The sequence below is a fragment of the Tursiops truncatus genome, chromosome 9, assembly GCF_011762595.2.
Source record: "Tursiops truncatus isolate mTurTru1 chromosome 9, mTurTru1.mat.Y, whole genome shotgun sequence".
Taxonomy (NCBI): domain Eukaryota; kingdom Metazoa; phylum Chordata; class Mammalia; order Artiodactyla; family Delphinidae; genus Tursiops; species Tursiops truncatus.
In genome coordinates this window covers 68,546,745-68,571,889 of record NC_047042.1, presented here as the reverse complement: position 1 = coordinate 68,571,889, position 25,145 = coordinate 68,546,745, and the positions used below count along the sequence as shown (strand labels likewise).

Below are 25,145 nucleotides of genomic sequence, written 5' to 3'. Positions count from 1 at the left end.
TAGAACCAAAATTTATTTTCTTAAAAAAAAAAATGTTGGAATTCATTGAGACTTTAGGTTCTAGGACTATTAACTGGAAGAAAAACTTTAGCCTGAAAACATTCAAGAACACGTGTTGCCAGGTGATTGCTTTCCCAGAGAGGAACCTCTTTGGGATTTTGATGTTACCTGCCTTATTTTCAGGGGATTAGCACCCTGATTGCCCACCAGGATGAAATAGCTGCAAAGTTCATCTCAGAATAACTGAACAAAATATAATTTCAGGGGCAACTACTTATGACAGACTGTTTGAATGTTGATTTTGGTGTAATTAAAAGGAAACAGCTGCCTCACCTAAAATGGCAATTCTGTGCTTCTTAAAAATTTACATTTTGGTTGAACAAACCCCAAATCAACTTCCCACAGACTGAATTGCCTTTATGTTCTTTCCTGGGTCTTCAGAGCAATGCAGGACTGACAGGGGTCCTTAAATTACAGTTTGTGAGGTCACTTCTCTATTGTTTAATTCCTGCTGAGGTCATTTCAGTTTTTAGATGTTAAGTAGGTTGTTGAGTTTTCCTGGAAATTCACTGTTCCCTCCTGACCTTGCATTCTATCATTTTATAGTCTCTGTCTCCTGATATTCATCCTTTAAATTGCAACAGCTGCTTCAAAAGCAAAATAAATGCACTACCATTTAAAAATGTCATATTATATAGACTTGATAAAAGGTTCTATATATGTCACAGTTCATATATTACTGTTTACTTTTATTTCTAGTTTTACAGCCCAGCTTTATGTTTTCAGCAGTGTGTAAGCTCTAGAAAGGAGTAAAACATTCACAGGGTCAGTACTTTAGCAGCAGTATGAAATGAGGAGAAGAGGCTCTGTTGGTGAAGAAATCGAGGCAAGATTTTAATTCCCATACTTGCTGTCAAGAAAACTTTACAAAAAAAATTATATGCACTTTGGACATAACGTCAAAAAGGAATGCAGAGCAGTTATTAGCCTCATGCTACGAAGTAACTTTCCCTTGATCATCCATGTAACCTGGTTCAGTGTCTACATATTAGATATTGTCCTTGGAAAAAAATACTCAAATGAAGAGATAATCCCCATCAGTACAGTCAGTTAGTATTCTTTTGAGAAGCTGTAGTATTAATAGGCACTTACCCATTTTAAGCTGCGCAAAAACTGGAAGAATTTGAAAAAAGAAACTAGAGACGAGAAGAAAAGGTTATTGTATGTCAAAGATAGAATACAGAAGACCAATTCAATCTTCTGTTTTTTCCCTCCATCTCCTTCTACATCTCCTTAATATTAGGACCACCATACATACGCTGCTAGATATTGGTATGAATATTTTCCAAGTATCGTTTCTGATGTTTAGAAAAGAAATAGGAGAAATATATTACCCTAATCATGGAGCAGAGCGTTCTGCAATGGATATTCAAATATCTGTGATGTCAAACCCTTAATAAGTTCTGTGATGCATGACAACATTACTGATAGTAGTAATCATTTTTCATGGTCTTGTTGGCAAGTCATGAAAATGAAGTGTTAATGAGAACAAGTGAGTGTTCAGTCAGTATATCAGTGTCTAGTTGTTTATAACGGTGAGTTAGTTTAGATGTTTGCAGCCATCAAAGCCTGATCGTTGAATGAGCCTGTCCCTCCCTTTGAGTCCTATAGTCATAGAGCTTGGAAGGCAAAAGCCATCTCACAGTTTCTGTAGCCTGGTGACCTCATGTTACACACAAGGACTTTGGGACTTGGAGAAGTTAAACGAGTTGCTCTTTAGAGGTCAAACTGTGGCTGGAGCAGAACTCTTCTGCTATTGTTGCTTCACCACCACACTGCTCAGACTTGATCTAGATAAAGTGGCTGGTCGTTCTGTTATGGTACTGCCGTAACCCACTTTACATTCCTCACACAAGTTCATGATCGGATCCCGGTTACTGTCTGCAGAACCAAAAATAACTCTGCAGCTTCCTTTCCTGGTTGGCCTTTTAGAGTGTTTAAGATTATTGCCTATGTCATTTGCATATACACTTTGTTGTTGTTGTTCAATTTCACAGACAATTTGAAATGGTTATTCCCACTGAAGACTCTGTTATCACAGAAATGACATCAACATTAAGAGACTGGGGAACCATGTGGAAACAACTCTATGTGGTACGTAACTTTTTAATGGCATCATGTTTCCGATAAAGAATTGTTTTAAGAAATATCTGAACAGGAGTGTCAACTAGCATTTGAGCACATGCTGTAAGTCACTAGTACTCCTCCAGGAATTAGGGATAGAGAGCTTAATAAGACTCAGTGTTGCTTTAATCCCTGTGTCCATCTAGAATGGATTTTGCAAGTTCTTTTTCAAGCCGCACGAAGGCAAAAGATCACTTTCCTGGCATCTAATCAAATAGGATGGTTTACATGGAACCAGGGTCAGGCTTTCTGAATACATTTAATTTTCAGGGGGAACTAAACTTATTTTCAATACAATTTTCATATTGGTGGTATTTTTTATGTTCTAATTCTCTATAAATTATTCAAGTATAATAAAAATGATAGGCTGCTTAGCCAGAATCAATGAGAATGTTCTAAATGTACAAGAGAAAGGAATGTTTCTTGGGGAAAAAAGGAGTCAGTGTTTTGGGTATATATATATATACCTATTTACATGTTGTAGTTACTGAGAGTCTTCTGTGGTGCAAACCCTGTGGGAAGTACTCTATATGTAGTATCTCATTTAATCCTTACTACCACTCAAGGAAATAAAAGACTATGATCATCCTGAGTTTACAAATGAGGAAAATGAGACCGAGAGTGAAGAACTTGCTGGAGGCCAAGTAGTTGGAAAATGGCTGAGCTGGGATTCCGATGTAAATCTAGTACCCTCCCCTCACTCTGAACCACTGTATATGGGGAATTGGGGGTGACATTTTGGGGAAGATGAATTTATTTCTTCTCTGATTTTCAAAGGAATTTATAGAACAGCTTAATCATTTGAAGGGATGTGCTCAAAATACAAAGGTGTACTTATCCTGACAAAATGATTTGAAATAGCCTGTCAAGGAGAAAATCCAAATTAGTGAGGGACATGGGCACAAAATGACCGTTTTTATTTTCTGCTACATAGAAAATGCAATAGGGGCACTTTCCTGGTGGCGCAGTGGTTAAAATTCCACCTGCCAATGCAGGGGAACATGGGTTCGAGCCCTAGTCTGGGAAGATCCCATGTGCCGAGGAGCAACTAAACCCGTGTGCCACAACTGCTGAGCCTGCACTGTAGAGTCTGTGAGCCACAAGTACTGAGCCCGCGAGCCACAACTACTGAGGCCCGCACGCCTAGAGTCCGTGCTCTGCAACAAGAGAAGCCACCACAATGAGAAGGCCACGCACCGCAACGCAGAGCAGCCCCTGCTCGCCACAGCTAGAGAAAACCTGTGTGCAGCAATGAAGACCCAGTGCAGCCAAAAATAAATAAATTAATTAATTAATTAAAAAAAGAAAATGCAATAGGATAGTTCATTGAGGCAAGAAAATCTTTAAAAGTCACTAATAAAAACCCTTTTGATGTTGGATTTCTCTGACCATGCCCTCCTGGAGCTGGTGGCATTAGGGCTCACTACTAAAATCCACAAGATGATCTTAGATGAAACACAGTGTCTAGGCTTTGCTGGGGTGAGGTAAATGCACTGTCAAGATAACTGAACTCAAGGGCTCTGTGCTGGGAGACTACAAAGGAAATGCAGATCTCCTTTTTAGATTTAAAAAAATTTCTGTTGGAAAGAATATAAAACCCAAGTATTATTTCATTTAATATTGTACCTGACACTAACATGGAAAATGAAACTATGTGAAATTTTCAAATCACTGCATCCTAAGTACCCACTATAAAAATAATGACAGTGTAAGTGTCAACCATTAGCTGAGCTAAGGCACCAGCACTTTTCCTTTTATGTAGCTGCTGGTGAGGAACAGAGTTGAATTTCCACTTGATTCTTCCTTATCTAGCTATTTTTGCCTGCTTTTGAGGCTGAGAGCATCTATTTTGGGGACATACTTGATTGGCTTGAAAACCTATGTGTTGTAAGCTCTAGGAGTAACCTTCTCACCTCCTACCGTCCTAAGTGACGGAAACAGAGAGAGAATTTTTTCAGAGTTTCCTTGGATACTGGAATGGTAGTCAGTTCTATTAGGAAAAAATATAAAGTTTAACCTGGAAGTACCAGGTTTTTGACCTTGAGAAGGAGGCTGACTTGACTCTGTTGGACCTTTTGGTTTCTCTTTTCCTGATGTAAACATTTTTGCTAAATGTTTTAGTTCAAGTTCATCATGCTTGAGTGTATTGGGGTACTGTCTGTGGTCTTTCCTAACAGTTTTAAGGCTAGCTTCTCCACTGGAAGCTTCTCCACTGGAAGGTGCTTGATGAGCCACTAATATCTTGTCAATTGTAAGTAGTATATGAGATATACTTAATATACGTAGGACATTTAGCATAAAAAAGCACGTGGCAGATGCTTGAGAAATGCTATTTGCTCTTTTTAATAACATTGGTAATGGCCTAATTAATGACCTTTAAAATATCACTTAATAAAGTATCAGTAATCTAACCACAAAACGTTTAGGAGAAATACAGCAGCCATCTTTTACCAAGTACTTTTGTGCGGGCCTTTGGGTGGGTATTTCACATCTGTCTTCTGTGGGACTCTGCCAGGTAGTTTTTATTCTTGAAGCTCATCAGAGATAATCTATCCAGAGTCCCATGCTAAGTGGGAAAGCCTGGCTGTAAACTGAGGTCTGCTGCTCCAAAAATTATATTGTTTTCATCTTGAGGCAAATCAAAACTTACCCATTCTCTACAACACTAAAATATTTACAGTTCACTTTTTGCAAAAAGTATTGCAGAAATTTTCTGATATATTGTAAAAATGTTTAGGTATTTTTCTATTTTAAGTGTTTAATATTGTACCCTACCTTTTTCATTTGACATTAAATCAAAAGCATTCTTCCCGTTTCCTGAACAGTCTTCATAACTATCCAATTTTTAAAATCCAGTTTTTAAAGAAGCATCATTTTCTGACTAGCTGTCAAAACAGATATGTACTGTTTTCATGCACGAGTAGGGAGGGTTTGCTGGTCAGGACTGCAGTATGTCACTGTTCCTGCCACCTCTTCCTGAAAGGGAAAGCGGACCAACTTGTTTTCCTTTTATAAAGGATCTGACTTCTTCTCAGCTCAATGTTCTCTTAGACTTAAGAACTAGAGGCGACATTATTAGGAAATCAAGCCCATTCTTCTGGACAACTGCAGAACGCCTTCCCCAAGAGCAGGACAAGTGACTTTCACACTGTGACAGTCATTTTAAGCAGAGCTGACTCTCTCCCCAGCTGCATGAGATTTGACTTATATTTTCCTTATGTAATTTCTTTGACTCAAGTGAACTTTTCTTTCTGACCACAGAGTTCCTCAAGTTTTTTTTTTTTAATTTTAATTTTTTAAATTAATTTTTTAATTGAAGTATAGTTGATTTACAATGTTGTGTTAGTTTCAGGTGAACAGCATAGTCATTCAGTTATATATATGTATATGTATGTGTGTGTATATATATATATATATATATATATATATATATATATATCCTTTTTCAGATTCTTTTCCATTATAGGTTATTGCAAGATACTGAATATATAGTTCCCTGTGCTATACAGTAGGTCCTTGTTTATCTGTTTTATATATAGTAGTATGTGTCTGTTAACCCCAAACTCCTAATTTATCCCCCCCACTTTCCCCCTTTGATAATTGTAAGTTTGTTCTCTGTGTCTGTGAGTCTCCTTCTGTTTCGTAAATAAGTTCATTTGCAACATTTTTTTTAGATTCCACACATAAGTGAAATCATATGATGTTTGTTTTTCTGTGTTTGGCTTACTTCACTTAGTATGATGATCTCTAGGTCCATCCTCCTCAAGTTTTTCTTGATCTTCCCTGCTTGTTCTTTTATATGATCTAAACAGAACCCGCCTCTCAAGATCCACCAAAACTAACAGCTCTAAATCAAGGTATTCCTTCCTTCATTCTTCAGCTGCTGGGACTACGTAGTGCAGTCTCAGCTATTGTGGTTGGGAGCTTACACCAGGTGAAGAACACAGACACTGACCAGTGACTTAAAACATTACAGCACCTTTGGAATGACTTGTATGGGAGTGTATAATGTGAGTAAAGAGTGAGAGGTTATAGAAGAACAGGCTCAAGAGAGTGCTCTAGGAGTTGAGAGCAAGATTATTGATATCTCAGAGGACAGGGATGGTGTCGTGGAGAATCCTTCTTGGTCAGCTGGCACATTGCCTAACCTGCGCAGTACATGAAAATGCTCTTCCAGTCACCAAGCATTGATAAAGCAGAAGATCCATCACTACTTTTTACCAAAAAAAGAAAAAAAGAAAAAGAATGTTATGACTGACCATCTTTACCCATCACCCAGAACTTGGTATTTCTGGCAGCGTATCTCTGTAGAGGACTTTAGATGAACGATCATCTCAATACTTTCGTACCACTATTCACATAGCCTACTAATAATTTTTGTAGAAAGTAAAAGCATGGCTTCTTCTTAAGAAAGATGAAGGGTTGATGGAAGATGAAATACTTATAAAAGGTTTACCTTAAATATCTCTGGGGAAGAGACATACATTTAGATTTTGATAAAGACACAATATTTATAAGAGGGTTTATTCTGAATCAGAACATTAATGATAACAGCATTAGTAGCAGCTGTTACTTACATGATATTTATTCTGGGCCAAGCATTGTTCTCAGAGTTTTAATATATGAAGTCATCAATCCCTATAGCAAGCCTATGAGATAGGTACTATGATAGCCATTCTACAGATAAGAAAAGAAGCACAAAGAGGTTAATACACTGCCAAAGGTTTTTCACTCAGTGAAGGGCAAAATTTCAATGCACATTGAGGTAGTTTGTCTTTCAAGTCTGTGCTCTTAATCAGTATACTCTTGGGGTCTCTTCACAAATGTTATCTCTAATCCATAAAATAACCTTACAGGAAGTTAGTACTGTGCCTGTTTCACAGATGGCAAAAGCCATACTCAAAGCCTATAAAACTAGTGAGTGGCAAAACCAAGATTTGAAGCCAGGAGTTTAACCTATACTTTTTCCAACTAAGTCTCCTCGCTTGATGAATTTCACAGGAGATTAGCCTGAATTTACATGAATGTTCAACAAGTAAGAAAGAAAACATTTCTTTTTAAGTCTAAATACTGACCAGATAATGGCAGTGAAAATTCATCAATGAACGAGTGTGAGAGCCCTCTGTGTACCCAGCTTCTGATGGGAACACAGTAAAGCATTAAGACCAACATGTAAGAAATAATTGGAAAACCGTGTTTTCTGTTGAATTGGCTTTAATTACGTGCAGGCATACTTCAGAGAAGGGGAAAAAAGAATGTGAGCAAGAGTTGTAAGGGGAAGATTTCCTGAGGGAGGTGGAGGTCGTGTGGAGCCTTGAAGGGTAGTAGAATTGGATGGAGCTAAAGAAAGAGGATTTGAGGTGGAAACGGAAGCAGAGTAAGTAAAGCCAGAGACCAAGCTTGGGTGTGGAGGCTTAGTGAGGACCCTGGGACACAATGTCTGTGTTGGGGAGTCTGAGAAGTGAAGTTGGATTCTTGGGCAGGAGAACAGCATTGTGAAATGGGATGAAAGCATGTAGAGCAATGAGTGCATTTGAGAACCCGAGGGGAGAGTTTGTCTGTTAATGGAGAATCTGTCCACAGAGTGGCCAGCACACAGAGGGTAAGCAGGACTGCCCCCCATTTCCTCTGTGGTTACCCCATGTCTCAGTGACTGATCATTGAATTTCCGCATTTGTGTATTTCCCAGAGAAATGAAGGCGATCTCTTCCACCGGCTGTGGCACATCATGAATGAAATCCTGGATCTGCGGCGGCAGGTGCTTGTGGGGCATCTCACCCACGATCGGATGAAGGATGTGAAGCGCCACATCACCGCCCGCCTGGACTGGGGCAACGAGTGAGTACTGGCCGCTGAGGGGGTGGTCTCTGGTGGCTGAACACAACAGATGTGACTGCAACACAGGTGTGAGCCACTATGCAGTCCTATCTCTGGAAGACACCAGAGGAGGCTTTTCCATCTTTCCGCTTTGGGGGGCTTAGTGCAAACTCTCACTAGTAGAGTCAAGAACTGCATCCTCTAGGGCTGGTGGGGGTCCCAGGACATTGTCGGTTCTCTACTGCCCTGTGTGCTCTGACAGTGTGCAAATGCTCATGAAATACAAAGTATTCACTGGGGTCAATCAGATATGGCGTCTGCTAAAAATTCATCTTGTTTCAAGGCTTTAGGTTTGGCATGTGAATTTCCTTCTAAATATATTCCTCTTCTTTATTGTGGCAGTAGGTCGTTGGTGTAATCTGGAGGGATACGCTAATGCTAATAGCTTCTGTTAAAAGTCTTAGGACAGGTACCCTGGGTGGGAGGGGGCGTGCTCTCCTTATTGCCCTGATTCTGCCTGTGTATACATATTAGTCTCTTTGAGGAGCTACTTGGGAGAGCTCAGTAAAAAAGCTGCTCTTGACCAAGATTTACTTTTAAATAAAACTGTGAGTGACTAATCTACAATAACAGCCAAGCACTTTAAATAGTATCTCTAATCACTTAAAGCTCTGATGAAGGCTGATTGTGCTAAGTATGAATGTTAATATATGGGGGAGAAATTAGAATAAACCAGCTTTGACTATGATGTTAGTTAGGCTTGTATGGGCTTAAGTTTAAGGATGGTAAATGGTCCCTCGGTATCCTACAAGGTCATAGCCTCCCTCCGTTTCCTCTCCCCAAATCCCCATTTGCTATTTGGACCTTCAAAGGATCTTAGGGCAACAGAATAAAAGAAAAGCCGACAGAAAAAGGAAAAGGCAGTAAAATGTGCACCACAGATAAATTTGCCTCTTGCTGAATCTGGAAAAACTGATCTGAAACGAGAGTGTGCTTCCTCTAACCATAGAAAGTCGGTTTATCAGAAGCCAGTTTTGTTTCCTGCCAAGATATCACATATTACAGGTATGAAGACGTGGACCCACTAACACATTTTAAACCTCTGTCTCATCCAGAGTCCTTCTGGTATTTCGTTGAGTGAGCTGTGCCATTCATCCTTTTACCGACAGTCGGGAGAGCAGCCCTAACTCATTTATCTCAGGGAGATTTATTCCTTCTGGGGAGTCAAAAACAAGAGCAGGTTTGGAATGCAGCAAGACATTGTACTCGGAACTCTGCTTTTCTACGATGGGAGGCAAATTCCAGAGCCCTCCTTGACTTCAGTTTCCTCACTTGTCGAAGGAGTAAGTTGAGCTAGAAGAGATCCAAGGCCCCTTTCCGCTCCAGGGCAACATGATCCAAAGCACATAGCACTTCCTGAGAGAGATGATTTGCCAGCCACATGCATGGAGCCTCTGGTCTTGCTGTGTGAGATGGGGTAGCACTTTGAGGGGTAGATCTGAAGACTTTTTTTTTTTTTTTTTGCGGTACGCTGGCCTCTCACTGTTGCGGCCTCTCCCGTTGCGGAGCACAGGCTCCAGATGCGCAGGCTCAGCGGCCATGGCTCACAGGCCCAGCTGCTCCGCGGCATGTGAGATCTTCCCGGACCGGGGCACGAACCCATGTCCCCTGCATCGGCAGGCGGACTCTCAACCACTGCGCCACCAGGGAAGCCCCTGAAGACTGTTTGACCATGACTTAGGCTGCCCATCTTTCATGTTTTTTGTTTGTTTGTTTTGAGCAAACTTTGAGCTTTCTCTGAATTATATTGGCTCTTAGTCATTGTGCTGATCCTCCTTTAAAAGACTAGTTTGTAAATAGGAAGAAAGTTGGATGAAGTTAGCTTATCAAAAATAGCTTAGAAATATAGAGCAGGCAAGAAGATGATACTTTTTCAGTTTTAGGAAGGAAGATGATGACATAAAGAAGGGAAAGGAGGGAAAAACATTAATTATGACTGAATCATGGCTCAGTTTGGACTCATGTAAGTTCTAGCTTGTACTTTGGGCAGTTCTTTGGCTAATTTATGGTAAGTTGGTAAAACATTGATGCATGAAAGTGAGCAATATAATTTATTTAGATCATCCTCAAATTCATGAATTTTCTGAGGTCTCATTCTGTTTCCTTTGAATTTCTTTGACAACTTATTTAAAATGACTTACAGTTTACAGATTGTGCATTTACTGTATTCCTTTAAATATAGTTTTCTTACTGAATGGAAAAGCAAAAGTGGAAAGCAAATTCAGATAATTCTCTTGCATATTAAACTAAGTTGTTCTGCAAAATTGTCTGTCAGCATGTAGATCTCAGGATGAACATAAGTGAAAGATGTGTTCAATCTCAAGTTGTATGTCAAACCGTTGAAGAGTGGTGAAGAGAAGCCCTCTAGATGGAGGAAGCTTGGGGGGAGGGGGAGGGGGAGGAGATAACCCATCTTGTTCCCTAAAGGGGCCATCAGAAGAAGTGTTCTCACCTGGAAGCCTCGAACAGACTTAAAATAATAGCACCTGTCTCAGTTCTCCGTAGAGTCCTGTGCTGTCCTTTGATTTTCCCGTGATAATGATACAGGAGGGAGTACCCATTCATTCTTCCTTCCTGATGTCCCAAAGTAGTTCAGTGACTGAGTTAATATAAAACTAACCCCCCACCCACCCATTTCCCTTGCTGGCGTCCCATGTCCTAGGTCCTCTCCTTCCATCCTGTTCCTTCCCTCTTTGCCTCATTTCTTCTTGTTTTTTAGAGCACTGTCCTGATCCTCTTCTGTGAGCTTAGAAGCCTCACACAGTGGGAGGGTTATCCTAAGGATATACCTAGGAATTAACAGAACAAAATAGAAACATATCAAAGTCTCTTCACACAGCTAGGACGCCAGGAAGCCAGCAGAAGTTGAATAATCCAAGCCTTATGAGAGGAAAAGACTTGCAGATCACCAGCTCCTGGGGCCCCAAAGCTGAGGAAGGTTCTGGATCCCACACCTGCTCCAGAACCTCTGCTGCTGGAGTTGGTCTTAACTCAGTCATTCTGCAGTGATGTAGATCACTTGTCCTTCATGTTTCTCAGATGGTTGATGCTATGTGAATTTCTAGGTTCTCATTGACAGCCAGTATCCGTTATTCATGTCCAAACTGAGCATTTTATACCAGCTGCTCATGAGCTGCTGGCCAGTCCAGGGATTATTTGTCCTTTGGTCAGGTGCCTACCTGTGGGCCAGTCAGGTGTGGCTCGGGAAGGGGAGATGGTCAGATGACTAAACTACTTCAGCTGCCCCCTGCCCCTCCCAGAAGAAAGTATGGTAGGGCAGCTCCTCATGGAACGTGACATGGGGAAGGAGGTGAGTGCCATGATTCACATGTGGTTGTATGCAGGCACACTGCAGAGATAGGTTTGGCTCCAGACCACCGCAATAAAGCACGTTCGGCTCCAGACCACCGCAATAAAGCAGGTTCGGCTCCAGACCACCGCGATAAAGCAGGTTCGGTTCCAGACCACCACAATAAAGCAGGTTCGGCTCCAGACCGCCGCAATAAAGCAGGTTCGGCTCCAGACCGCCGCAATAAAGCACGTTCGGCTCCAGACCGCCGCAATAAAGCAGGTTCGGCTCCAGACCGCCGCAATAAAGCACGTTCGGCTCCAGACCGCCGCAATAAAGCAGGTTCGGCTCCAGACCGCCGCAATAAAGCAGGTTCGGCTCCAGACCGCCGCAATAAAGCAGGTTCGGCTCCAGACCGCCGCAATAAAGCAGGTTCGGTTCCAGACCGCCGCAATAAAGCAGGTTCGGTTCCAGACCGCCGCAATAAAGCAGGTTCGGCTCCAGACCGCCACAATAAAGCAGGTTCGGCTCCAGACCGCCGCAGTAAAGCACGTTCGGTTCCAGACCGCCGCGATAAAGTAGGTTCGGTTCCAGACCGCCGCGATAAAGCAGGTTCGGTTCCAGACCGCCACGATAAAGCACGTTCGGTTCCAGACCGCCGCGATAAAGCAGGTTCGGCTCCAGACTGCCGCGATAAAGCAGGTTCGGTTCCAGACTGCCGCGATAAAGCAGGTTCGGTTCCAGACCGCCGCAGTAAAGCAGGTTCGGTTCCAGACCACCACAATAAAGCGGATATTGCAATAAAGCAAGTCACAAAATTTTTTGATTCCCCAGTGCATGTAAAAGTCATGTTTACACTGTACTATAGTCTATTAATGTGCAACGGCAATATGTATTAAAAATATACATATCTTAATTTAAAAATACTCTATTACTAAAAAATGTCAAAACAATTAAGATAGTGACATCAAAGATCATTGACCCCCATAACAAATGTAATAATGAAAAAGTTTAAAATATTTTGAGAGTCACCAAAATGTGACACAGAGACATGAGGTGAACAAATGCTATTGGAAAAATGGCGCAAACAGGTGTGCTTGACACAGGGTTGCCACAAACCTTCAACTTGTAAAAAAACGTAATATCTGCAAAGTGCAGTAAAAACAAGGTATGCCTATATCCTCTTTCCTTTGCTAGATAATCTTTCCTCAGCAATACTCACCTGGTGTCTTCTGATATCTTACGTTGTAGTGCAGTGGTCCTCTCTTGGGACGGGATGGAGAATGGGGAACAGACCCTATCAGAATCCCCTGATGAGGTATAGCAAGGGGGATTTATTAGTCTGCTCAGGCTGCCATAACAAAATACCACAGACTGGGTGGCTTAAACAACAGACATTTATTTTCTCATAATTCTGGAGGCTACTAGTCCGTGAGCAAGGTACCAGCAAATTCAGTTTCTGGTGAGTACTCTGTTGCTGGCTTGCAGATGGCTGCCTTCTTACTGTGTCCATACAAGGACAATCTCTGGAGTCTCTTCTTCTTCTAAGGACACCAGTCCTGTTGGATTAGGGCCTCACTCAAATGACCTCACTTAACCTATATTATCTCCTTATAGTCCCTCTTTTCAAATATAGTCATATTGGGGTTAAGGCTTCAACATACAAATTTTGGGAGGACACAGTTCAGAAACTAACAGGGAGACATGGGCATTTTGAAAATGAATTACTGAGTTTGTGCTTTGAAAGTTCAACAAAAATTAGAGAATGGGAGTGTGATTTTTAAGTTTGTTAAAGAGAAACATAAGTGAAGAAAAGTGAGAAACTGTTTTAGTATCTAAAAGCCAAGTCCTACCGTCAAGAGGGCCACAGTCTTGTAATCTTAAAACCAACAATCCCTCAGGGTGGCTGGGGAAGTACCTGGCTTGAAGTATGTGCTGAATTGATAACAGGTTTTTACTTATGAAACCTCTAATGAGGTTTTGGGCAGGTCACAGAATTTTAGGATTTTTTTTTTAACATCTTTATTGGGGTATAATTGCTTTACAATGGTGTGTTAGTTTCTGCTTTATAACAAAGTGAATCAGTTATACATATACATATGTTCCCATATCTCTTCCATCTTGCGTCTCCCTCCCTCCCACCCTCCCTATCCCACCCCTCCAGGCGGTCACAAAGCACCGAGCCGATATCCCTGTGCCATGCGGCTGCTTCCCACTAGCTATCTACCTTATGTTTGTTAGTGTGTATATGTCCATGACTCTCTCTCGCCCTGTCACAGCTCACCCTTCCCCCTCCCCATATCCTCAAGTCCATTCTCCAGTAGGTCTGTGTCTTTATTCCTGTCTTACCGCTAGGTTCTTCATGACATTTTTTTTTCTTAAATTCCATACATATGTGTTAGCATACGGTATTTGTCTTTTTCTTTCTGACTTACTTCACTCTGTATGACAGACTCTGGGTCCACCCACCTCATTACAAATAGCTCAATTTCGTTTCTTTTTATGGCTGAGTAATATTCCATTGTATATATGTGCCACATCTTCTTTATCCATTCATCCGATGATGGGCACTTAGGTTGTTTCCATCTCCGGGCTATTGTAAATAGAGCTGCAATGAACATTTTAGTACATGACTCTTTTTGAATTATGGTTTTCTCAGGGTATATGCCCAGTAGTGAGATTGCTGGGTCATATGGTAGTTCTATTTGTAGTTTTTTAAGGAACCTCCATACTGTTCTCCATAGTGGCTGAACCAATTCACATTCCCACCAGCAGTGCAAGAGGGTTCCCTTTTCTCCACACCCTCTCCAGCATTGATTGTTTCTAGATTTTTTGATGATGGCCATTCTGACCGGTGTGAGATGATATCTCATTGTAGTTTTGATTTGCATTTCTCTAATGATTAATGATGTTGAGCATTCTTTCATGTGTTTGTTGGCAGTCTGTATATCTTCTTTGGAGAAATGTCTATTTAGGTCTTCTGCCCATTTTTGGATTGGGTTGTTTGTTTTTCTTTTATTGAGCTGCATGAGCTGCTTGTAAATTTTGGACATTAGTCCTTTGTCAGTTGCTTCATTTGCAAATATTTTCTCCCATTCTGAGGGTTGTCTTTTGGTCTTGTTTATGGTTTCCTTTGCTGTGCAAAAGCTTTGCAGTTTCATTAGGTCCCATTTGTTTATTTTTGTTTTTATTTCCATTACTCTACGAGGTGGGTCAGAAAGGATCTTGCTGTGATTTATGTCATAGAGTGTTCTGCCTATGTTTTCCTCTAAGAGTTTGATAGTTTCTGGCCTTACATTTAGGTCTTTAATCCATTTTGAGCTTATTTTTGTGTATGGTGTTAGGGAGTGATCTAATCTCATACTTTTACATGTACCTGTCCAGTTTTCCCAGCACCACTTATTGAAGAGGCTGTCCTTTCTCCACTGTACATTCCTGCCACCTTTATCAAAGATAAGGTGTCCATATGTGTGTGGGTTTATCTCTGGGCTTTCTATCCTGTTCCATTGATCTATCTTTCTGTTTTTGTGCCAGTACTATACTGTCTTGATTACTGTAGCTTTGTAGTATAGTCTGAAGTCAGGGAGCCTGATTCCTCCAGCTCCTTTTTTCGTTCTTAAGATTGCTTTGGCGATTCGGGGTATTTTGTTTTTCCATACAAATTGCAAAATTTTTTGTTCTAGTTCTGTGAAAAATGCCAGTGGTAGTTTGATAGGGATTGCATTGAATCTATAGATTGCTTTGGGTAGTAGAGTCATTTTCACAATGTTGATTCTTCCAATCCAAGAACATGGTATATCTCTCCATCTATTTTAGGATATTTTTAAAATACAAAAGTGAGAAGGCTTTGGTTGTATGATTGGAAATGCCATGCAGGAAGGCTTCCGTATTAGAGAGAGTAATGATGTGGAAGGGATGTAGAGCAAAATATCCTCAGAGAATTAAGTGTGTGACCCGGAGTGGGATAATTGAGGGGAGTCTGGTAGAGAGACATCATGAAGCCTTTGGGATAGTTGTGATGGTTACGGAGATGAGTAGAATTATACAGCCTTGACATCAGTGTAGTAAGGTGGATGCCTGGAGAGGAGTAGGTTATCAAGGTCACTAGAGGGAAACTGGCAAGATTATACTCATTTTCCTCTGTCCATGGTAAGACATCACAAATCTGATACCATACTTGGTCCCACTGAGGCTGGATATAACGTTAGAATATTTCTTAGCATAGTAATTCACGTATCAGTCACAATGAAACCTGACGTAAGAGATTAAGCCATTTTTGCTACCCCAGGCGTAGACCTATGCTGTCCTAATTTCTGTCCCCTGCCTTTACTGAGTTTCTCCTAATGACTGACCCCGGAACTTGCTATGAATAAGGACCATGCACGTGTTGCCAGAGATTCCCATTATTAATGTGTTAGCTCTGGATATAACTAGGAATTTTGGTGCCAGGTCAAATCCTAAAGGCTACATTTCCCTCTCCTCAACTCTGTTTCTAGAACAAAATTATGTCTATCTCTAGTTTCCACCCCAGTACAAGGAGGAAGAGTTTCTGTGGTAATAGCTTGTAGGGTGCTAAAGTTTCCCCACCATAGAGTACCGAGGCCCCCAGTGGCAGGAGTGCTCCACCAAGAGTGCCAGCCCATTCCTACCCGACCCCATTTACTTGCCTTTGTCATCTTCTGTTTCTCAAGTTATGACCAGTGTTCAGCCTAGTCACTTACTCCAATCACAGTGAGAGGTTAATATAAGGTAAAAAATATGGGTGAGAGAAGCATGGTGGGTGATATATCGAATGTTAGGGTGATACAGTAAAGATAATTGTTTTTTTAATTTATTTTATTTTATTTTATTTTTGGGGGGGGTACACGGGCCTCTCACTGTTGTGGCCTCTCCCGTTGCGGAGCACAGGCTCTGGACGCGCAGGCTCAGCGGCCATGGCTCACAGGCCCAGCCGCTCCGCGGCATGTGGGATCTTCCTGGACCGGGGCACGAACCCGTGTCCCCTGCATTGGCAGGCGGACTCTCAACCACTGCGCCACCAGGGAAGCCCAAAGATAATTATTTTTAATATATCCTATCAAGGTAACTCTTCCGCCAAATGTTTGCAATCTGTTTTCTAGACAACTGGGACTGGACCTGGTGCCTAGGAAAGAGTACGCGATGGTGGATCCAGAGGACATCAGCATTACTGAGCTCTACCGATTGGTAGGTATAGGAATCCTTGGCTCACAGCCTCACTGCTAATTTTGTGGTTTCCATGACACTCTTCATACTTGCTTGATTTTGTAAGAACAGGATGTTCCCGGTTTAATTTGGAGCAAGTAAAGAGAATTGAGAGCTGAGGTGACCATGCCCCAAGTACAAAACTGAGATAATTTACCCACCTCAGAATGCCCTGACGTTCCTACTGAGCCCTCAATGCCCAGGCACTAGGAAGTAAAGACAAAGAAGTTTTAAGTTTTATTTTGCAAATCTTTGTGCTTTGCCTAGTCTAGTGAAATCTTTGTATTTTGCCTAGTCTAGTGGAATGGTTACAAGTCATACATATTTATCTGTTCTGTTTCAGGATATTGTTGTGACTAATGGTTTCCAGTTAGTGCTCACCAATATGTTAGCTCCCCTCCCTGCCCTGCTATCACTGTATGCACAGACTCCTGAAAGTATCCCTTCCTTGGTCTCCAAATGCTAGACTTATCCCCCACCTCTCCCAAACCCCAGGCCATCCCTAAGTGCTGAAACTTGTTAATAATCCTGAGATATTTGGTCATCTTGCCCATCGTGGCCTCACCCATGACTTGAGTTTTTTGTCTAGTTACATGGTAGGTTGAAGTTCAGTTATTTACTTGGCATCTAGGTTCCCCGAATCTGGTCCCATCTGCCTTGTATATTTTTTTTTTTTTTTTGGCTGCGTTGGGTTTTCGTTGCTGTGCGCAGGCTTTCTCTAGTTGCGGTGAGCGGGGGCTACTCTTCGTTGCGGTGTGTGGGCTTCTCGTTGCGGTGCTCTTGTTGCAGAGCACGGGCTCTAGGCACATGGGCTTCAATAGTTGCAACACGCGGGCTCAGTAGTTGTGACTCACGGGCTCTAGAATGCAGGCTCGGTAGTTGTGGCACACAGGCTTAGTAGCTCCGCAGCATGTGGGATCATCCCGAACCTCTAGAGTGCAGGCTCGGTAGTTGTGGTGCATGGGCTTAGTAGCTCCGCAGCATGTGGGATCTTCCCGAACCAGGGCTCGAACCTGTGTCCCCTGCATTGGCAGGCGGATTCTTAACCACTGCCCCACCAGGGAAGTCTCTAGCCTCGTATTCTTTATTTTTCTTTGCGGCACACGGGCCTCTTGTTGTGGCCTCTCCCGTTGTGGAGCACAGGCTCCGGACGCGCAGGCTCAGCGGCCATGGCTCACAGACCCAGCCGCTCTGCGGCATGTGGGATCTTCCCGGACCAGAGCACAAACCCGTGTCCCCTGCATCGGCAGGCGGACTCTCAACCACTGCACCACCAGGGAAGCCCCCGTAGCCTCGTATTCTTAATATTTGTATAAAGTTTTACCTAATCTCTAGATACTCACTGAGCTATTTTAAAACCTCAAATCAAAGAAGCCAGTATCCCAGGCGTTTCTTTGCTTTGCTCTAGTTACCACTGCATCTTACCCCACGTTCCAAGGAGGAGTGACTGTGGAAAATAGCTGACTCCTTTTTGGAACATCCTACCTCTCTGGGGATAGCTTCCCAAGCTTAGAGTATTCTTCATAGAATTGCAGATTATTCTTCACCTGAAATTATCTGAAAAATGTGGTGGAAAAAATCATCAGTAAACCCATCAGGTGTATGTCTGATTTGAGAAAGCAGTTCTTAATACCGCTTTCAGTTTTCCCCTTCATCATCAATCTGTTCAGATTATCTACAGCTCATTATTTCCATTGGACTAAATTCCGTTTCTGTGGAGAATTTCCTTTGCTTTACGTTGAGCTTCTTGAGGGTGATGTTTCATGCTGCACCCCTCTGTGGCATCAGTGCTAAGCAGGGTATCAGGCCCAGAGCAAAAACACAGTTGAAGGTTGGTTGGAGGGAGGAGGGCAGAGATGGAGGAAGGGCACACAAGGAGAATATTCGCAGTAAAAGTCACCACTAACTCTTAGCTTATGCAACAAACAAAATCTCTAGAATTGATTTGTCAGCGACATCCTCTAATGGGACATTTTTATTATAGTTTATTTAACTGTTGGGCATCAGATTTTGTCTCTCACTTTTGTTTTAATCTCTCACTCAATTTGAAGTTTCTTCAGAGTGGGCACCGTGTCCTATATTGATACTTCCTCTGTTATGTCCAACATAATCTCGTTCAGTGATTTGCACTTAATAAGCAATCACTTAATGATTTTGATGTTACTACGGTATTATGAGAAGACTATGGACATAGATCCAAAAAACTAGGTTTAAATTTCATCTCTTCCTTCCACCAGCTCTCTGATCTTGGACTTACTGCTAAATCTTTCAGAGCTTCAGTTTCTTAGTCTATTAAATGGAAAAATAATTCTAACCATGTTTGTTAGGAAGGTTAAATAAGAAATGCATGTAAAATGCCTTTCCTTGACAGACAATGTTTGCAAAGCACCTAAGCATTCAGTCAGTTTTCATTCCTTTGTCATCTTTATTTCATCCTCATTAAGGAGGTAAGATGGCAAGAATAATGGCAGCCTTATGTGCTAAATCTTAAGATTAGATTTGGCTGTGTTCAATGAAATAAGTAAATAATAGAAGCTTAGACATGATGGAAATTATTTCTCCTTTACAGTATGCAAGCCCAGAGGCAGGAAGTCCTGGGCTTGTTTGTGGTTTCATGGTGTCAGAAGCAAAAAAGGCTCCATCATCAAGGATACTTCAAAGTACACCATAGCTGCAAGAACTCTAGCCATGACCTTGCTCTCCAGCTTTAAGAAGGAGAAAGATTTCTCTCAGTTGACTCAACTATTTTAATGAGCCTTCCTGGAACTACCACACAATACTTGCACTCACATTTCATTGGCCAGAACACAGTCACATCCCCATATTTAGCTAGGGATGTCAAATATTTGAGAAGCAACTAACAGTGTCTGTCACAAATATGTTTTATTTTCCCAAGTTTGATTTTGTATGCATGTGATTTTATCTCTCTTCTTTTTACTTAATGTCATATGTGGGATGGGAAATTTATTTCATCTCTTTGAACATTCCGATTTGTTAGTTGTGGCTGTTGGGAGTGTTATATTGATAAGATTCTGGGGTCTCTTCCAGGCTGTGATCGATTAGCAATGACTGCCATTGGAGGGGGTTTTTCATATTTTATAGCTCAGAACCTAGTCCACAGTCTTCATTTGACAGATGAGGAAAATAAAACACTGTAATTTTACATGAAATTGTAATTTCTCCTCCGTAACGATTGCATTTTACTGCTTCTAAAGCAAAGACAATAGCCCAAGAGAACCCCAAATGATTATAAGCTTCAGAAGGACATGTTTTTTCTTTAAGGCAGCTTCAAGTTCCTATTTATGTCCTGGCCCAGCAGTAATCACGTTCTCTGTAGCACTGGCCCTTTTCTCTATGCAACCTAAACGTGACTGATTGTATTGACTTCGCCAGGCGGAGTTGGCAGGCACCACCACCAATCCCTTATGGCGAAGGTGGGAGTGGGGTGGTGATTTATTGTCACTCCTAGATCAAGGATCATGGCGTGGAGGTAAAATGCCCCAACACAGGATGCTGGATTAATTGTTGCCACTTCTCTTTCTTCACTATGTCTTCTCCCCGTGATATTTGAAACACAGGTGTTTGCATCTTACACACTCCCTACTGCATCATTAGGAAAAAAATGTCTTGTTTTGGGTTTTTGATAGTCCTGTTAGCAGATCTTTCTCACCTGATTTTGTTCATCTAAGCAGTAAAATGCGCTAAACCTCACCGTGTTGACATACGTCCCGTTGGAACATACCGTTTACTGCCAACAACCAGAGCTCAATCCTTCTGTAGTAAAGAGGACTTTATTGGCTGGGTTCTCTGGTTGTTTGGGCATGAGGAGTATCTTTTTAGGAACCTTTCTTGGTTTTAATAAGATCAGGTTGGCTGCTTGCTTTGTGATACTTAGTGGGTAGGCCAGTGGTTCTCCAACAGAGAACAGGGTACATTTGGCAATGTCCGGAGACATTTTTGGTTGTCACAATTGGGGATGGTGGGGAGTGGGGAGAGGTACTACTGGTATCTGGAGAGTAGATGCCAGAAAAAGACGTTAAACATCCTACCAAGCCCAGGACAGCCCCACGACAGAGAAATTACCAGCCCAAATTGTCAGTAGTGCTGAAGGTGCGAACCCTGGTGTGGACCATTCACCCAGTAATTAATGCATTAGTGAGGGTTAATGATTTGTATCACTTTAATGAATCTTCGGAATGCATCTGTTTCTTTTCCTAATCAAAAGTCTAGTTAAACTGTGAGCACATGTAGAGTCACTGCTAGGTGCCTTTGTAACCATACATTATTTCAGAGATGGATTTTTGTCTATGTGTTATAACTACCAAATCACAGTTCTTGAAGTGTGGACACACCTTTTAAATTTTGCTACTGCAATAATATATTCACAGAGAGATTTTTTAGCAGTTCCCGAAAGTAGTGAATTACCAAAAGATAAACAAGACATCCTAACCTATGTAAGTTCAGATCTGTCTCAGGCATGGAAGGATGGTGGGTGAGGAAGAGAGGAGATTTCAGTGCCATTTGTGAGGGCCCACGTCACACGTACAAAGGGTAGAATTAAGTGGGCTTATTACTAGCATGCGTGCAAAGACCAAGGCAGTAATTATACAAGAGATGCAACAATAGGTTTTTCACTCTTCTAGGATTTGCATCTCTTTGCACATGATTTCAATCAGTGATTCTCAGCCCTCACTGCACATTAGAATCACCTGGGGAGCTTTTAAAACTACCACTGTCCAGACCCCCATCCCCTAGAAATTCTAATTTAATTGTTCTGGGATGGGACCTGGGCATAAGTATTTTTTAAAAGCTCTCTTGGTGATTCTAAAGTGCAGCCAAGGTTGAGAATCACTGATCTAGATAGATTGGATTCTTTGCAGGAATAAGGGAGCTAATTTTTCTCCTCAGTTTTTAGTGAATGTCATGAATGTTGCTGGGAACTTTGCACTGTTTGAAGTAAAGACCAGACATCTCTTTGAGGTCTGTTCTATTTATAATGTTTTTATATCTGTTTTTTCAGCTCTATCCTTTAGTAGTTATTCATTTCTTCATAGCAGTTTGCGCATTGTTACCCTGAACTTTTAAGTAAATCAGCAAATAAGTTAGCAACTTCAGAAAATAAAAAGCTTGAGAAGTTAAAGAGATGTAGTTTTATGAATGCATTATGTTTCCTTTGCCCTGTTATAAAGGATTTTTAAAGCCCAAAATAGAGCAACCCTCATAGAAAAAAAAGAATTATGCTTTTTTTCTAGTTAGAATATTTCTCTGCAGAAAGCCTTTTCTAGTAATTATGGCCAACACATACCACAATGCTGAGGTCAACTTTAAAAGAAAATGCACTTACTCTTCACTTTCACAGAGGCGTGTCCAGTGTACCTGCTGAGTATACAATAATTATAGATGCACTTGGTTAATTGCATTTTTTTAGCTGTCTACTTTTCAAGTGGTTCAATTTAAAAAATAAAAGCATGAGAAACTTCTGGTGATTTTATGCTGCTGCATCTATAATTGTACATGGCATTTCTTTGCATTCAAATCTTAGTTAGTCATTAGTTACTGAACTATACTTAGAAACATAAAAAGATGGCTGTTGTAGACATAGAGTTCTGTACCTTAACCTCAACAAAGGATATGACTCCTTTGGAGTTAATCCCTGAGCTATTAATATATTTTTTTAATTGTCAAGTGATCCACAAGAAGTAGCCTCTTTAGTAGTCTGTGTTATGAAAGCAATACTCTTACACATTCTTAGCACCTGTTCTGTTAATTCACAGCCTTTCTGTATGTTTTCCCTGTGCTCTTACCCTGAGTCAGTTCTGCTCACACTGTGGTCCAAGAACTAGCTGGACCGTGAGCTGTTTGTAACTGGCCCAAGTACAAAAATGGCGAGTAAACGTTTAGAAACCTTTATAACATTTTGACATTGCCATGGCATTTTTATGATATTTTATGAAAATATCAATCTGCGGTAGGTTAGGCGGAAAAACCAACCTGGTCCTTCACTGCAGGTAGTTTGAGAAGTACTGTCCTAGATGGTTCATAATTCCCGCTCACTCTTTCACTCTCAGCTAAAGTGTCATTTTCCCAAGAAACCTTCTCTGACTGCCCAGACACAAGTCAAATTCTCCATTCATCAGAGTTGCAGTTTTCTACCCATTTGTGGGAAAATTTTGTTGATGTCTGCTCCCCCTAGTAGAAAAGCTCTATGAAGGCAGGCTGTTTCTGTGTTTACGCATCATTGCATTCCCAGTGCTGGGCTCATAATAGATATGTAACAAGTATATGTTGACTAAATGATCATTCTCATGTTCTCCTCACCCCTGGAACCATGGGTGATTCCTTTCCTTCCTCAACTTGTGGGAACTCTTACTTCCGGTCCCGCCTCCCAAGTATAGCCTAGGCTAGCTGTATTAAGGATGGAAATAAGAGATGGACACAGACTCTGTTCCTGCCTTTAGACCCCTCACTGGCTTTCTTAGGTCTGCTTCCCTGTAGCTCCACAGCAAGTTAGAAACATTTTCTTGCTCTAGTGATTGAATATCATTTGATACTGCCCACCTCAGAAAACTACCACAAGTTTGAAATTTAGTATGCTTTAAAAGAATTTTTAATTATGAGAAATGTGAAGTCATAGCTACATTGTTCAGCAAAATGATCAGCTAGATACAATTTAGTCTGATTTTTAAAAGATGGTTAATAATTTGTTCTCACCCTGGGAGTTGACGAGGGACCGATAGCATCCTTTGAACTTCACGCTGCCTGAATCTACTCAGTGAGTTGATATCATTTTAACATTAATGATTAAGAAACAAATCTTAAAGCAGGATTCCTTGATGGTCTGCAAACTTCAGTTTTTTATTTTAGTGGTTGGGAGAAAATTTGGAATTTAACATCCAACTAGATACCAAATACACAACAACAACAACAACAAAAAGCACAGGACATCATAATCACACCATAGCTAACTAGCTTGTTGGGTTCCATTATTTAATTCGGTCCATGCTGATCATGTTTTTTGGGGGGGTGTCATTCAGATGGAGCATCGACATCGGAAGAAAGATACCCCAGTGCAGGCCAGCAGTCATCACCTCTTTGTGCAGATGAAAAGCCTCATGTGTTCCAACCTGGGAGAGGAGCTTGAGGTCATCTTTTCACTCTTTGACAGTAAAGAGAATCGACCAATCAGGTAACTGCATGTGGAGATATGACTTGAACTTCTTAATGTTGGAATTGTGGATGTTTGCAACTGGCAGGCTTCAGGATATATGACCTTGCACATTTTTCCTCTATCAGCCTGTTTTCTCATCTGTAGAACTCTGTGAATTTCTAAGCTGCCTAACTTCTGGGCGTTTCCCCAAAAATTAGATGAAATGATGCATGCAAACGTTTTTTGAAAAACTCAAAAGGGCTGTGGAACCATAATTATTATTAAATGAAAGTATGTCATTGATATCAGGTCTGTTATTGGAGTTATTTTGTATTGATAATGCAAGGAGGACATAATATCTCTAAAATCTGAAGTTTGTTTGCTTATCAAGTTCAATACATTGTATTTTTCAAATTTTCAGTAAGCAATTATATTATTCTTACCCTGTCTGCATCAAATGATATTGAGAGACAACTAAATACTTGGAAACCTTCCCATGAGAGTTTCAGAGCTGGGAAATAATAAGCAATTTTCACCTACATTTTTCTTCTTTCTCTGTCTTACCTGTTGTAGTTCTCTTATGGCAAGTTTTCAAAATTTAGGAGAGGCTTACAATGGACGTTTTGGTTGTTATCCAAAGGTCTCAACTTTTTTTGAGACTTCTTTTATGTTTAAAATTTTTTAACTCTTAAAGTTGAGCACAGTCCACACCATCTTCTACATTAAAATTTTCAAATTTGAATTTGGAATTAAAATTGTACCACAACTTACACATAATGACGCAATTGTAGCACACTTTAAAGAAATAATACTTACTAAAATAAACGTTGACAATTTTAAGCAACAATGAGCCACATATATTGTTTTGTAAATATAAAATAATCTTGGAGTTTTTCTGGTAAAAAAAAATCTTTTTCTAGGAAATATGTGTGAAGTTTATTTTTAGTGCATTTATAGCCATAAAATCTTTGGTGAATTAACTTATATGTTATTCATTACCTACTAGAAAGTGTACTTTCTATTTCTTGACAGTGGACTATGTCCATAGAATTTTTTAATTTTTAAAATTTTATTTATTTTTGGCTGCTTTGGGTCTTCATTGCTGTGCGCAGGCTTTCTCTGGTTGCAGCGAGCGGGGGCTACTCTTCGTTGCAGTGCGCGGGCTTCTCTTGTTGCGGAGCACAAGCTCTAGGCGCTCAGGCTTCAGTAGTTGTGGCACATGGGCTGAGTAGTTGTGGTTCGTGGGCTCTAGAGCGCAGGCTCAGTAGTTGTGGAGCACGGGCTTAGTTGCTCTGCGGCATGTGGGATCATCCCGGACCAGGGCTCGAACCCATGTCCCCTGCATTGGCCGGCGGATTCTTAACCACTGCGCCACCAGGGAAGTCCTGTGTTCATAGAAGTTAAAGGTGGTGGTTTTGTGCAGCA

General features: G+C 41.1%; 1 protein-coding gene across 3 annotated transcripts in view; it reads left to right on the top strand.

Annotated features, from left to right (window-relative positions):
• Window positions 1-25,145, top strand: part of DOCK4 (dedicator of cytokinesis 4) — a 478,765-nt gene that overhangs the window by 211,603 nt on the left and 242,017 nt on the right. For all 3 annotated transcript variants that reach the window (XM_073809841.1, XM_073809840.1, XM_019925305.3), the window contains exons 5-8: window positions 2,058-2,154; window positions 7,874-8,022; window positions 16,471-16,555; window positions 23,608-23,759. In XM_073809841.1, the coding sequence (XP_073665942.1) occupies window positions 2,058-2,154; window positions 7,874-8,022; window positions 16,471-16,555; window positions 23,608-23,759 (483 nt within the window). The remainder of the gene's footprint in view (window positions 1-2,057; window positions 2,155-7,873; window positions 8,023-16,470; window positions 16,556-23,607; window positions 23,760-25,145) is intronic.